The sequence below is a fragment of the Cebidichthys violaceus genome, unplaced genomic scaffold (genome assembly GCF_023349555.1).
Source record: "Cebidichthys violaceus isolate CVI_PGR_0920_01 unplaced genomic scaffold, fCebVio1.0.p SCAF_8, whole genome shotgun sequence".
Classification (NCBI taxonomy): Eukaryota; Metazoa; Chordata; class Actinopteri; order Perciformes; family Stichaeidae; genus Cebidichthys; species Cebidichthys violaceus.
Window position 1 is genome coordinate 8,368,112 of NW_027176964.1, and position 15,280 is coordinate 8,383,391.

Below are 15,280 nucleotides of genomic sequence, written 5' to 3' on the forward strand. Positions count from 1 at the left end.
GTCTTGGTCTTGAGAGTTTTGTCAGTCTAATTACTGTTGGTGTTGAATTGTTTGTGCTGGCTCTTGGACTTTTTAAAGTTGCCTTGACAACAGATCTGCTTTGTACACAATTCAAAGCAGTACTAACATTATCCAAATAAAAAGAGCTGTTTTATGTCCTCAGTGTGAGCCTGTGGGGTTGATTAGATGGTCTGGCTGCGGTGTGACGAGCAACTAAAATTCTTAATGTTTCTAGGAAAGATCAAAAAATGGATTTGCTTAATGTCATTTTCATGACTGTGTTCTGAATATACTTGTGCTTGTTTAGACGTCACAAGAATGTATTTCTGGAAGTGGCGTGGGATTCTTCCTGAAGAATAACAAACTGGTGAACCCAGGCTGCCCCAGCCTTCTGGGACGGGTTGAAACCTGGATATAAATAGAAGAATGCATCTGAGTTAGTTTTTCCCTGGTGTCCGAAAAACCTATTTAGGTGTTTGCCATTCGTCACTATGCCTCCCAAGTGCTTAACATGACCTCAAAGGAATGAGAAGTCCAGTGGATCCATTTATCATAAGCAAAACATTTTTCTTTAGAAGCATCCATCTGTGCTGCGGTCTCTCTCAGTAAAAATCAATGTGACTTGTGTCTCCTCCATCTATCTTTGCCTGCCTCCCACTTCTGTTCCTCCTCTTTACGCCTTCCTCTTCTCCAGCTTTATCCTTGACAATCTTGTCTCTATTCTTGGCCTGCTTCTCAGTAGGGAGAGAGATGTGACGTGTTCTGACAGCTTCCGTGGACATTTATCTTATTTAAGCTTGCCCGGAGCTCACTCTATCCCCTTATAGCCACAGTCAGACACTCTTAGGTCAGCCATGACAATGTGAGCTGGCCTAAGGAGGCTAATGCCATTAGACCTAGCTACATCACTGACGGCTGTTATAACAGTCCCTGCTGCCCTGGAAACTGAACCTAGAAATGGCGGGATGCCATCAATTGTCAGACTGGATTGTTTCACTTGGAAGAAGCTTCATGACTCCCTTCATTTTCTGTACTTGTTGACTTCCCCACAGTAGAAATTGCGTGTTCACCCACCCCTAGGCAAAAGCAATCTCACGCTCTTTAATTTAGAACTGGTCTCTAAGATGTCTTATCAGCTACAGTAACACAAACGCACTGGTTTGTTGACTTAAACCTGGCATTTACAGTTTATTTCAGTACAAGGTCCACCGACTGCCCCACATGCTGGGAGGCAGATCACAGAATATGTAATGGAGAAACCATAGAGAGGAGATGAGTGAGTGGCACCCATGAGAACAGCAGAAGGAGTGTTTATGTTTATTGATTCCGGTCAGGAAAATTCTGCCACTCTAGAGGACTAAAGCTCGGGTCTTCTGGACAAAGTGTGATATTTTTGCTTTTCGGTTATCAAACGACAAACAAGACAGAATCAATATCAGCTTGAATTGCTGAAGCGTACAGATCCCTTCCAGACATGTTTTTACCAAAACATTAATGATGAACATCTATCCGTAGACGAAGGTAAAGAAGACATGAAGCGTAACTTGGTGATGTCTGTTTTTCTCGCTGTAGGTATAACGTGGGGTAAGGTGGTATCCATGTATGCAGTAGCCGGAGCCCTGGCAGTGGATTGTGTCAGACAGGGTCATCCAAGCACCGTTCACATCTTAGTGGACGGTCTGGGTCAGTTTGTCCGCAAGTTTCTGGTTCCCTGGCTGAAGAGACGGGGAGGATGGGTATGTGACGTTTTTATTTTAGGGAACTTTCCCCACATATTACATAATATTTCTCATTTGACAGCAAGAGGGGATAAAAACACTGCTTGCGTTGTGTTTCTCTGGAGAACTGGCAACTTTCTGTTCTTCCACATTGCTGTTGCTAAAGCTGCATGACTGATTACGTTATCTTGTTTATGGATGAGAGCTCAGTTTGTGTACTTAAGCTCTGATAGTCAGCTAGAGGGGAGTTGCATGTAAAATGTAGCTCACATACTGTTGCTTCCTCTTGGCTGATCTGATGCAAAGTTTTGCAGTGGTAACATTGGTTTATGTGGCCCTCTCCTGGTTAAAAACGCATTTTTAGCTGCAACACTTACATAAAAAACCCCCACCGTCATCAGGTAAAGATTTTAATTTGCCAAATACTTTGGTTTATGACCAAATACCTTAAAAACTAATGCCATTCCTATCAGCCTCAGCTGGAGCATGCTAACTAAGATGGTTTACATGTTACAAGTTTTTTTTTAATTACATTTTTTTATTAAAATTTTTTACCTCTTGACGACCATTTCCCTGAATTTGTTTTGTGGGGGGAAAAAAACTTTTTTTCCCCTGAAAAGTGCAGTTTTTTTCCTCGAATGATATTTGTATTCGGCAAGAAATTGCAAAAAATATTTTTTTTAATGTTTCATTGTTGTCTAATTTAAAATATCAATTTCCTTGTGTCAGGCGGAGATCACGAAATGTGTGTTGAAGAAGGAAGTGACCCCTGAGCACCACTGGCTGTCGTCTGTCATAGAGTCCCTGAAGTACTTCCTCACTACAGTGTACGTCTACATCATGAAGGAGCCATGAATGAGCACAGACCGAGTGCACTGGAGCCCTCATCATTGACATGAGATTATGTCTCAGACTTGTTAATAATAATAATAATAATAATGGATGGAGTCGAGATGGTCGCTGTGCCTGCCAGCGCTGAATGGCCATCAACAAATGTTTCATCAGCATCGTGCTTGTGTCATTTCGGTTTCGGATACAGGGTTACTTCCAGTAGTCACTGTGAAATTTATGAGCATGAATGGCAACGAAAATATGTTTGTGTCCCTCCACCGGTGCAGAAAACCTGGCTTTGTAGCTGGTGTGTGTGTGTGTGTGTGTGTGTGTGTGTGTGTGTGTGTGTGTGTGTGTGTGTGTGTGTGTGTGTGTGTGTGTGTGTGTGTGTGTGTGTGTGTGTGTGTGTGTGTGTGTGTGTGTGTGTGTGTGTGTGTGTGTGTTTTCAGGTTGCACTCTTGAGAGAAACTGTTTGATGCCTTGATTTGATGTTCGTCTCAGTAAATATACCTGAAGGAATAATGCAAGTGAAAGCCACGTTTGTGATGAAAATTGATGCTCAGCTGGCTGGGTCTCGTGAGTTTTCTAAATCTGAAAAGGACTGCTATCACATGGTGATTTACACAATGGTACTTCACCATGACAGCACAAGCAGCATCCCTTCCAGAATATGATTAAACTTTCTGCTGCAATTTTAGACATCATTGACCAAAAAATGTTGGGTCTCATTTTTGGCCAAAGATGAATGGTACTAACTGCATCCACATTAGTATGGTGAAATTGATTTCTTTTTTTAAAATCTGTAAATATTTTTATCCATGACTTTTTAAAAATCTTTTTTATTTTGATTATGACTTTAACAATTGAAGCCACTGCAGTATAAAGACAACTTCTCTTCGGGATGATTGTGTGGTATGTTTGATGGTTGTCACTTTCAGTGTTAATTTATTAATGTTTGTCTGAATGTTTTCTTTTTACATCCTTAATAAACCTAAAATCTTCACGTGTACTTATTGTGCTAATTCTTTTATGATACTTAATCCCACCGATCTGACACAGGGGTTTAAAGTGGAGCCCTTTTGCATGTCATACCTAACCTCTCAGACTTGATGCTGTAATGCTTTAGAGCATCAATAACATTCATGTTGATGACGCATACATAAATCCATAGGGACAGAAAAGGAAGTGTAAACATAAGATTAAAATGGATGGAGACAAAGTAAAAACCAAAATAGGTGAAATAACTTTAATTTCTCTTATTGCAACCTGTATAAGTACATCTATGTACGTACAGTATATGAACCACTCTACTGAACGACTTAAACCAATCTTGGACATTCTGCTGAGACATGATGAAAACGTTTTAACACCCAGTATAAGAACTCTGTTCATTGACCCCAGTAGGACAGCAGTTAATTGAGCTTTCAATCTTAAAATAGTGCAATGAAAGTTAGGGATAAGAGGACACTGTACTTAACATTAATTCATCAGTGCTATATAAGCTTTACACCTCCAAGAATAAATATCCAGACCATACATATTAAGATAAGGCGAGCACCCATACTAAAGCAAGGCCCTTAAGTGCAATATACAAAGTTTTAGACCTCTAGTGGTAGTTTCACTCTGTTCCTTTGACATACGGGTGGTGGTAAAACACCAACATATAAAGAAGTATGTTGGCAAAGGAGAAGAAGAAGACTGTTTGCTAGTAAACATGGATGTGAACATTCAGGTTTAAAGCTGAATGCAAAAATAACTTTTGTTTGTTTACCACAAACTCCACAGGGCCCTTTTAACTTTGACAGTGACATTGAATCTCCATCTGTAGTGCCTTAAACAATGCCCAGTTATGACTATGTATTGTATTAATGCCATAACTCAAACTGTTTATATGATTATCTGACTAAACCCTAATTATTGATTAAGTCCCCTTATTTGGGCAACATTTATCTTTCCTGACCAAAGTACTTCTAAGTACTGGAAGCCTGCCGACGGTAGGTGATGTGCAAGTGCTGCATCAGTGGTTGGTTGTCTGTTGCCATGGAAACTGTCTGCTCCAGCTTCCCATCTGGTCGGAGCTGAATCACTCGAGAAATCTGAAAGATGGGAGAGAGCAGGCGAGGTCACCGACACAAAAGGAGCAGAAAATATTTCATTGATTAAAATAAGTTCTGTTCGTGCTCTGTGGGACTGTGTGGGCAGCATTGCTACACTGATTTGATTTGAGTGAATACATTCAGTAACTAATACCAACAATGAGTGCATGATGCATTATCAGATTACAGTTTTACCTTTTGTACATGTGGCTCTCTGGCAAAAGAGACTCTGGCCAGCGCCTGGCTCTGCAGGTTCAGCTGCTGCGCTGTCAGCTCTCCCTCCTCAATCTCCACCAGACCTGCACACAAAGACACACTGGACTCAAAACATGAACAGGAAGTGTGTGTGCGTTTGTGTAGACAAGAGAGTTAGCCATCAAAAATGTGTGTACACAATTTAATTTTATACAGATTATCTATATTTTCTAAGAAATTAAGTCTTAATTGTTTATCGGAAATGGTTTTAAAAAAATGTAATTGTTTGAGAATAATTTATTACCTAATGCAAAATGCAAAAAAAATGAGACAAACAGACATAAAGAGGTGTGTAATTGCCAAGTAGTCATGTTTCTGCATCATGCCTGGAATATCACTATGGCCCTGAATCAGGTCTAATATAATGAATGCCAGATTTCATTGGGAGATACATTTTGTGTATCCACATTGAGTGTCTGCTTCCCTCATAAAAACCTAAACACCCAGCCTCTCCACATCTGGAATGATTCTTTTTTTTTTTAAATGACAAAATCCGAGCAGGAGCCTGGTCATCAGGAACGAGGGTACCTCCAGTATACTTGTACGTAACTACCTGAGTTCTGTGCGATGATGAACGCCACTCTGTTGGCTCCCGGCTGCATTCGGATGAAGCCACACTCTCTGTGCAGAGGCTTCTTGGTCTCTGCATGGAAGGCGTTGAACCTGTCAAACAGTAACAGCAAGGAATCAACTGAAGATTGATGATGCAATTTTCCTGCCGATGGGCTGTTTGATCTGGTATTTTAGTCATCAGTGATGCTCGGCAAAGGACAGAGGTAAAACAGGTGTGAAACTTTCAATCAGAGGCGGCATCAAAACACAGTTATTTTCAGCCCGGTGTTAATCTTCGAAGTGTGATTGCTCACAAAATAACCTACGTGAAGTTGATGACTGGTTGTCCCACATGGCTGAAGGTCAGTGTCTCTGTGTAGTGGAAAGGTTTGATGGTAGTAAAACAGCCCTCTCCAGGTTCATCCGACTCCCAGGTACCCAGCAGCCAGTCTAGAGGGAGGAGGGCTGGGTTCAGATCCACTGATGGTAAAAAACACAAACAGTTTATGCTGCGCTATCATGAAAACAGAGCAAAGAACTTTAATACAAGGTGATGATGGGTGATACCAACAATTTGATTTGAGTCAAATACACTGATATTGCTCAAAATGAACAGGAAGTTTGAATGTACATTACACTACATTACATTACAGTCATTTAGCAGACGCTTTTATCCAAAGCGACTTACAATAAGTGCATTCAACATTGGTAATCAAAAGAACTACTAGTCACCAGAAGTCATCAGTACATTTCCTTTTCCAAACAAGCATCTAAGAGCATGAAGCAGAGCATAACTCAGAGCCAAAGTACAGTGCAGAAACAAGAAAAACAGTTAGTGCTATAAGTAATACGAATACAATAAGTGCAACAAGCTAGTATGAATACAATAAGTGCTAAGTGGAAGGCTCAGGGTAGCACTTCCTGAAGAGGTGGGTTTTCAGCCTGCGCCGAAAGATGGGCAGCGACTGTACTATTAAAGAAGAGATCATTTTATATATTTTGGAATAGATATTGGTAAAAAATAAATACATTTATCTATATACTATTTCTCTAAATTAACCAGTACGTGTTATTCATAACATTAACAATGGCTCTGTTCTAATCAAGTGTCCCAGTAAGTCATGGCAGCGAGTCAGCACACACAATACCCGGACCTTGAAACTGAAGCAGCTAAATGGAGTTAAGCCACATTCATTTGATTATTTACACCTCTGTTTTTTCCAATTGTGACATGTCAAAAAAAGTCAGCTTATGCTCTTGGATATGGATCTATAACCTGTATGTGATCAGGTGATCTCGCAGAGATCAGGATATCTTTTGCCAGAGAGACCTGAGTACAAACATAGTCGGACAAAACAGGACAAGTATAAGAACATATAAGCTGGCCACCTCTGTTTTTCAACACCAAGATAATAAAAAAATCAAAATAAAAAAGGACACTTTGATGCACTTCTGCCCATTCTGGGAGAAAAATCCCTCAGCTGTTCCTTTTTTTCCCCATTAAAATTTTTGTTGGGGGAGGACAGAGGATGTCGAATGTACAGATTGCAAATCTGAGCAAATTTGTGAATTGAATTGAATAATATATTTTTTTTAAATCACACATCTTTTTATTTTTTTCATAATTTTTTATTTTTTGATCTCATCTTTTATTAATCTTGGCTTTTCTTTCATTTAAATGTATCTTATTGTAATCCGAAAAAAGTGTAACTGTAAATATTACGGTTATCAGAGTTTATCATTTACTTTTATGAAAAGCTTCTTTGGGTTGCATGAAATGTGCTACATAAATCAAGTTTACGATTATTATTACTATTATTATCATCTAAATATTGCCTCACAATTAAGTAACTTATTCTTCACTAAAAGGAAAATAAACTGTGGGTTAACGCTTCATATATTCCACTTCAGCAAACATAAATTTAACAATATTCCCATAAAGCATCTATGTTCTATATACACTGTATTCAAACAGCAGGGAGGGGAGGAAATGGTGAATGGAGGCGTGAGAGGGTTTAAATCAAAATGCACTGAGGATTGCTTCTCTCTTTTGACAGTGGGTGGCAGTAATGTATCGGTTTGGTCGAAAATTGGCAGAAACCGGAAGAAGACGACTCCGCATGTAAATAGGATGGTGACTGTTTTTCATCGCACTCATACAGAGATCTGCGCAAACAAGCCGCAGTTATCGCGGCCACATTTCAATATCGATCACAAACAAACTCAGCACTCTTTAACATTCAAAAGTCATACACACGGCTCAATCTCTGGTGGCTGCAATTTGTTTACTATCACGGAAGCTACAGTTCTGGCACGTCATAACTATGATTGTGTTAATATCTGTAACCTGATGTTAATTCAGGATAGTCAGACTGAGCTAATACATCTTCGCCATAGACTTCAACGGGCGGCTTCAGTTGGATGCATAAACATGGATGCATAATAATCATTTCAGTAAATTATTTAGCCAAAAGCTACTACATTCTTTATGAGTTGGTGTGAGCGAGCCTGTGGTCACTGCGACATTGCAGCTAGAACAGTTGACATTGACTACATTTGCGCTTGTAATTTAAAATGTAACCATCATCCTACCTGTGTGACTGAAAGGACACGCCATTAATAAACCAAACTGCAGGCAAGCGAGGATGAATACATCAAATCAAACAGATTAAATGAACAGTTCATCTGCGTCAGTGCTGAGATAATGTGACGTAGTTTTATATATGGCCATCACAGTAGGGAATCTTGGGAAATGTAGTTCAGACAGTGCACGTTTATAGACTTTTTGAGCTATTTCTGAAATCCCTTCTTACTGTTATCACACAATGAGGCAGGAGGAGTGTTTGATAAATCAAAGCACACTTTATTGACATCTTTCAGCAGCCTCAGCATAGATAATATCAGCTCCTTGATTTCAAAACTATCCTACTTATACAAGAAAAGCACACAGCTTTAGGTTTTATAGAATCTCTGCAGTCAAAAGCACAGAAAAAAATCCTTAACTTTTTGCACTGTTCCAGATATCCATCATGTGAGGACACTGAATATTTACTTTTTATTCCCTCATGAATGAGTACAGAGCGAGTCACCAGGGGATCTGGTCTCTTACACCTTGCTCTTTTTGCAGTTCTTGAGAGCGTCTGCCAGGGCATGCAGTGCCATGTCAGCATTAGTCTTCTCGCAGTTGTATCCCATCAATCCGATCCTCATCACCTAATGAAAAGAGAGGTGGAAAGTGCAGTGCATCAGAGCCAGCAGCGACTCGGCAGCAAGATGCAGAAAGCTGTTAAGACACCCCTCTGATGACATGGCCCTTGCCTATTTGATATCTAGTTTAATTAGTTAATTTAAGACAAGACGTGAAAGGACGTCTGGATTATTTAGTTAGTTTACGTCAAGATGTAAATTGGTATAGTGGGAATAAAGATGAGTTTGTCTACTGTACAGAGTGAAGTAGCAGCAACCCACCATGCCGATGGAAGGGCCCAGGCCTCCAGTCATCTCCATCCGGTGGTATTTCATGATGTAGGCCAGCAACTCCCTCCAGTTGTAGCCGTCAGGAATGGCGATGGTGGTGACGGAGGGAAGCCTCAAGTCCTGCAGGACATTTCAAAATTAGTGGTCATAACAGGGCACCACAGTGCTGTCTGATTGATTGTAGTACAACACAAACACTCCTGTTTCTAACAGATATTCTATACAGGGCAGTAATACTGATTTTTTGTATGTTATATGTAAATTATTATTCAGTGTTGTTTATTCTTTTTGTTTTGTCTCCCTGTAGATAAGCTCTTTGTTGTCCTGCTGAACAAAACGCCCAGCCTGTGGTTTTTGTTTTACGTCTATACCTTACCCTATCAGGAATGAAGAGCTTGAGGCCCAAGTCCTCCAGTCCTCTGTACAGGTAGGCTGCCACCTCCTTGTGTTTCTTCCAGGACTCCTCCAGCCCCTAGAGGGAGACAAAGATCGACGAAGTTATGTGAGAATCAGCCAAGAAGTCAAAAGGGGACTATGCCAACACTGCCAAGTCAAAACTGCTGTACTATTAGAGACACATTCAAAGAGCTATGTCCATTTTCTAACAAAATGAAAACACTGCTTTCTCCTCTGTTGAGATGTAATGATATGTTGGACAAAGAAGTTGATATATTGCTGCCAATAAAAGTGATCAGCATTATTAAAGTAAAAAAAAATCACAGGTCTGATGGGCCCCCGGCACGGCCCACAATTTGTATATTATAGTTACTCAACAAGTTGATATTGTATTTCAGTAACGTAACTACAAAAGGTGGTGAAATTATCTTTTACCTTCTCAGCAACAATTGCCAGACTCTCTCTCAGGGCAAAGAATCCAGACACTGGACCAGTGTGGTGGTACCTAAAACCCACAATGACACCCGACAAATACAATTTTTTATAATCATAACATGTCCAATAATAGTAATAAATAATCTAAAAATCTAATATTTTTTGGTCTCCCATTCTATAAGGTACGGTTCATGTGGTGAAGAGAATAAGGATGTAATCAGTTGGCTGTATTGGACTTACAGTCTGGCAGGTTGGCCATCACAACCCCAGTAGTTGGACAAATGTGTCATATCAAAGAGGTAGGATACTGGCTTTGTTTTCCTGTTAAACATCTTGTGGCTGTGAGGGAGTAACAGAGAGTCAAAGAGATGCTGGCTTGGTGTCATTTGTTTATGCAGTTGTGACACTTTAGGACTCATGAAACATGCATGCAGAAGCTCCCTCCTCACCATGCTCTCTCATTGAAGGAGATGGGTGCTGTGCCAGGAGGCGCATTCAGAGCCTTCTGAGAACCAGTGTACAGGATGTCAATATCTGGGAGCACAATAATAGACAGGTAATGTCACACACGAAAGCACATGGCAGATTGTAACAGAATTGAATCCATCGCTAATCATTGCCTTACTTTGCTTGTCCATAAAAATTGGGGTTGCACCAAGAGATGCAACCGTGTCAACCAGGAAGAGACAGTTATGTCTGCCGGAGATATGACAACAGTGAGAAATATGACATGATATTTGGTAGTTACATAAAACTGTTTGGTACGCAGTGTTTGAGTCATGTACATTGGGAGGCTTACTTTCTGCAGATGTCTCCAATGCCGTCTACTGGGTGACAGAGGCCAGCGGAGGACTCTCCATGTGTGAGGAAAAACAGGACAGGCTTGTGTTTTTCTACGGCCTAGACAAATAGGTAAAAAAAAGGTGTTTAATCACAAATGTGGGGAATGTGTAGTAAGTTATGGGCTGCTACAGAGACCCTGTGCCTACCTGTTCAATTTCCTTATTGCTGAAATATCCTCCAGGTTGTTTTACAATTCTATGTACATTGGCACCTACAGACGGACAGACAGATAGTCAGAGAATACACAATCAATGTCAATTAAGCCGTGTATCTTCTTTGGAGACCCAATGGATGCGTGCGTAAAACCGTGCGTAAGGACGTACCCATTCTTTCGGCAATTTCTGCTACGCGCTCTCCCCAGATTCCGTTAATGGCAACCAGCACGCTCTCGCCGGGCTCCACCGTATTGAACACCGCACACTCCATGGCCGCGTGCCCGGAGCCACTCATAGCTATGGTCATGTTGTTCTCTGTCTGAAAGATGTACTGGATCCCTCGCTTGATGTCATTCATGATCTAAGAAACACAATGTTTAGCTTAATTTCTCACCAATGAATCAGTGATTTCAGTAAGTGTGTACAGTATGCGCAATTACGCACAAACTGTTGGTCCTTGAGCTTATATATATATATTTGGTCTATTTTTCATGAAATCTGGAAAAAATAATATGAATATTTGGTGTACCAAAACTTTCAAATTAAATTTAGTCTGATAAAACCGACATTTAAGTGGTGAAAACAATATTCAACCAATTTTACCAAAATGCAAATACCACAGTGTTAAATGTAGCAATAAAAGTAGCCTAGTAATTAAGTTTTCCAAGTATTTTAACCCAAACCACGTCTTCTCCTAAACCTACAAACTTCTCCCATGTGCACAAAACGCACCGCGATTCCAAATTGTGCTCAAGTTCAGTATTTGAGTAAATATGCGTATTTCCCCCTTAAAGTACGCTTAATTATAATTGAATATATAATATAACTCAGTCTTTCTGGGTCTGAGGATCAAACAAAGCGTTTACCTCATACATTTCTGGATGCAGGTGACCAATTATCGCCCTGCCCTGTGCAGCTAAGATACGTGGAGGAACGTTTGAGGGTCCCGGTCCGAACAGGTAACGCGGTGGCACTTCCAGCGGCCGGAGCATGCATGCTGGCGGCGGGATGGTAACGGAGGACATGGACCGGTCCAGCCGCTGCAGAAGAGGCGCGCTCCTCGCGGACAGCGGACTGTCGAGGGTCGCTGCTGCCTGCTGGACGAGCAGCGCGCTCCGGCTGAACAAAGCCCTCTGCATCACTCCTGGTGTCGTAGTTCCTGAAGAAGCCTGCACCGAGTGGGATCACCACCGACAGCCGGAGAGACTGAACCTGGCTGTACGTTTTTGGTGAATGTTTAAAAACAAACAGGTCTTTGACCTGCTGGCCACGGGGCGGTGTGCCTGACAGCCAACCCTTGACTTCAGGGTTGGTAATTAGGGACACAAATAGCAAATCATATAAGAAATTTTAAAAAAGTGTGAGTTATATCATATATTTGTGGTTAACCTATGCAAGTAGCTCTAACATTTAACTTTCAAAACTAGAAAACACTTAAATATCTTGAGCAGGTTTGCCTTATTTCCCGTTTAGGAGACTATATGTGGAAACATACAATACAAATCAATACAAATCATACAATACAATACAATACAAATCATGGTTAATTATTTTATTATCCAGCCAAAAAGGTTTTCACACTTCAAATGTCACATGTGTGAGGTTTTTAAAATCTTTTCCCAGACCAGTGTTTGAATTTAAGAAAAGTCTCGCCAACACAAAGAGTCACCAGTGTTGGTTCTTTTGTTACAGTTTGGATCCACCACTGTTTTTGTGACTCATTCATGGTTTAGTTTGCACTTGACGCTTACGTAAAAGTGAGGGCACTTGGCAGCTTAGAACCAGTTAAGGTCAGTTTGCAGGTGGCTTGTTGATTTTGTCTGCCCCTTCAGTAACAGCAGCTTTGCGTTTGTAAAGAGGAGTCTCCTCTCAAAGAGCCAATCTGCTCTCTTTGAGGAGGGGGGGGGGGGGGGGGGGGGGGGCAGGCACCCATCAATACACACATCAAGGCACACCAGCGAAATGGCTCAGTTTTATTTTCTAGTGGGCATAATCAGCGTTTCTTGTAAAGTGAGATTAAATAGAATTTTGGTCATATCCAATATTTGTTGTGTTTTCTTGTTTCAGATGTTTTTCAAATTAAATGCTTATTAAAAATAATTCACACAGTGGGCTCAAAGGTTTTTACACACTGGTTAGGTAGAAAATGATTAATTCAATTGTCCATTGTTTAGAAATACAGATTATTTCTAGCTCCAGCTGAGACTGGTGACAGCTCACAGGATGTCAGTGTGGATCTCAAATTGGATTGTATTTGTGCAAAGTGTGAAAGAAAGACATTATTTTCCATACAGTTTGGTAGGATTTGTGTGAAATATGCACATTGCTGAAAAACACCTTGTAAAAAGACCATGTTGTCAATCTCTGACCACTTCTAAGTGATCAAATTGTAATGCACTGTGTCCTCATTCTGTTTTGGGTGACACATCTTTATTTTGATCTGCTCTGCCAAGATTATATCACTCCAGGATTATTTTAGTGTGTGTGCAGTGCTGTCCAACCCCAGTGGGGAGGCCATATTATTAATGCTGTTGTGGCTCGTAATTCTCAAAACATAGCAGGGAAGAGGGAGCAGAAGTAATGTTATAACCCCAATAATAATAATAATACATTTTAATTGTATAGCACTTTAAAAGGTACTCAAAGGCACTTTACATGGTAAAACAAAACCAATGGTGACTTCTGCTGGACGTGCAAATTATTTTGGGTCGCCATAAATTTGATATAGGTCAAAATGATACTTAAAATTCAAACCATCCAGGTCAAACATTTACATTAACAAAGATATATTCTGATCAAGGGTTATTTTGCTTTATTTTATGAATATTCTTACAATTGGACCGGGATACAAATAAGATACTTTTTATTTTGGGCCTAGTAGTAACTGAGTAGAATATCTCTCATATTGCGGCTCGTTTCCAACTGCTGTGTCACAGCTAGCAGGATCACCAGAAGGTGCCTCTCTCTGAGTCTGGCTCTGTAAATAATTATACCAGTGGTAAATAAATGGGACTTGCTGTTCTCCTCATACTGGCCTTTGCACTGGACTGAACACTCAGAATCTACCCAAACAGAGCAGGAGGAGGAGCTAGGGAGGGACAGACAGAAACAGAGAGGCATGTTCAAATTCATCCACAGAGGGCTTCATAAAGCGGTCTGTCAATAGTGATCGTAGAGTGACTCCATAAACATTCAGTTCAAACTCCAAAAAGGGATGCTATGTACAAGACCATGGCCAATTGAACCAATCTCGTCCTAATTTAAATTACAGAATTATGCTTTTATTATTAATTTGAATCCGAATTTTTCAAATGTAAATAAAACATACAGTGGATGAATTTAAATAATACTATAACATCCAGTTTTTCACAGATCTAATGTTTTCTTATATTAAACACCAAATATGTAGTTTGAAAGTCTTCATACTTTGTAATCGTTAAACCAATTAGTAAACGTTTGACTGGTTGTCACTATAGATGCTTTAGAAAAGGGCAGTCTGTATGGATTATCATTCTGGATTATGATGATACTTAAAGTAACTGTGAGGAACTTTGAACTGCATGGTTATGAAACAGTCTCAATTTAATACTGATGCATAACTTTCATAAGTAAAAGACACCATCAGCGAGAAGATGGGCTATAGTTATTCTTAATGCTTATCATTGGTGCCACAAGGTCGGATTCTTCGCAAAATCAGATGACACCATGCAGGTTTTAGCAGACGGTAGAACCAGAACCAGGACTGAGCTGGGTAGACTGACGGACCCTGCTGTAGTAAAATGAGAGGTTTTTTTAAGGGAATCTGGTGCATGGAAACACTACCGTTTCTGTCCACAGGGATCGCCAATATCAATGCTAAATTAAAGTTTCTTATATTAGCTTGAACGTAGTTAAATAAATAGTCAGATCTCAAATAAACATCCACTAAGAAAGTACGTCTTCATCTTATTTATTCATGTATCATTAAATGTTTTCTATTTAATATTCAGACATAGCAGCAAAAAACTAGGCTTTTTGTTGTGTTTAGATGTAGTCCTGTAATGTTGTCCTCAGCAGAGAATGAAGTGCCTCCTTTTCTGTGTATGTATTTGACCTCAGTGTCTTTGTGCTTTGTTTATATAGCCGGCCAGTGGCGCGTGTTTTTCAGTGCATGTGAGCATGCCCCACTGGCTAGCTCTTAGCTGCTACTCTGCACTGTTAGAACTGGTACTAGAGTATCTTAAGCATCGCTCTCATAACATGCTTACAGCTGGCCGTCCCTGGAGCTAGCACCCACCCTCCGGTTCCCCTGCAGGTAAACACTGTTATCTCTGTCAGCACTGTTGCCTTTGTTCAGGATGTTAGCGCTGTTAGTATCGGTAACGTTAGCGGCTAGCAGCTGGTGCTGCTTTTGGAATTAAAAGATATTCTCTGAATTTTATTTTAAAACTTTACATAGTAGGAGGTCAGATAAATCCTTTAAGGGGCGCTGAGGCTAAACATTCACTGTGGCCGTATGTTGTACCCTGTTGTCTCCATGTCC

At 40.3% G+C, this 15,280-nt stretch overlaps 3 protein-coding genes across 4 annotated transcripts in view; 1 reads left to right on the forward strand and 2 right to left on the reverse strand.

Moving 5' to 3' along the window:
• Nucleotides 1-3,558, forward strand: part of LOC137892782 (bcl-2-related ovarian killer protein homolog B-like) — a 7,371-nt gene extending 3,813 nt beyond the window's left edge. The window contains exons 4-5 of one of the 2 annotated variants that reach the window (XM_068738160.1): nucleotides 1,573-1,736; nucleotides 2,448-3,558. In XM_068738160.1, the coding sequence (XP_068594261.1) occupies nucleotides 1,573-1,736; nucleotides 2,448-2,573 (290 nt within the window). In that variant the 3' untranslated portion in view covers nucleotides 2,574-3,558. Of the gene's footprint in view, nucleotides 1-1,572 lie in introns of both variants that reach the window. The other variant, XM_068738159.1, reaches the window with a different exon arrangement.
• Nucleotides 3,559-3,781: 223 nt separating this feature from the next.
• Nucleotides 3,782-8,168, reverse strand: thap4 (THAP domain containing 4). The gene is made up of 5 exons (XM_068738161.1): nucleotides 8,045-8,168; nucleotides 5,779-5,932; nucleotides 5,454-5,563; nucleotides 4,841-4,944; nucleotides 3,782-4,645 (listed from the first exon to the last, which is right to left on the reverse strand). The coding sequence occupies exons 1-5, from the start codon at nucleotides 8,067-8,069 to the stop codon at nucleotides 4,520-4,522; spliced, it is 519 nt and encodes a 172-aa protein (XP_068594262.1). The 5' UTR covers nucleotides 8,070-8,168; the 3' UTR covers nucleotides 3,782-4,519.
• Nucleotides 8,169-8,455: 287 nt separating this feature from the next.
• Nucleotides 8,456-11,968, reverse strand: agxtb (alanine--glyoxylate and serine--pyruvate aminotransferase b). Its single transcript, XM_068701888.1, has 11 exons — nucleotides 11,625-11,968; nucleotides 10,927-11,119; nucleotides 10,750-10,814; nucleotides 10,560-10,660; nucleotides 10,386-10,456; nucleotides 10,210-10,294; nucleotides 10,001-10,099; nucleotides 9,761-9,830; nucleotides 9,306-9,401; nucleotides 8,921-9,049; nucleotides 8,456-8,665 (listed from the first exon to the last, which is right to left on the reverse strand). The coding sequence occupies exons 1-11, from the start codon at nucleotides 11,895-11,897 to the stop codon at nucleotides 8,558-8,560; spliced, it is 1,290 nt and encodes a 429-aa protein (XP_068557989.1). The 5' UTR covers nucleotides 11,898-11,968; the 3' UTR covers nucleotides 8,456-8,557.
• Nucleotides 11,969-15,280: the final 3,312 nt, after the last annotated feature.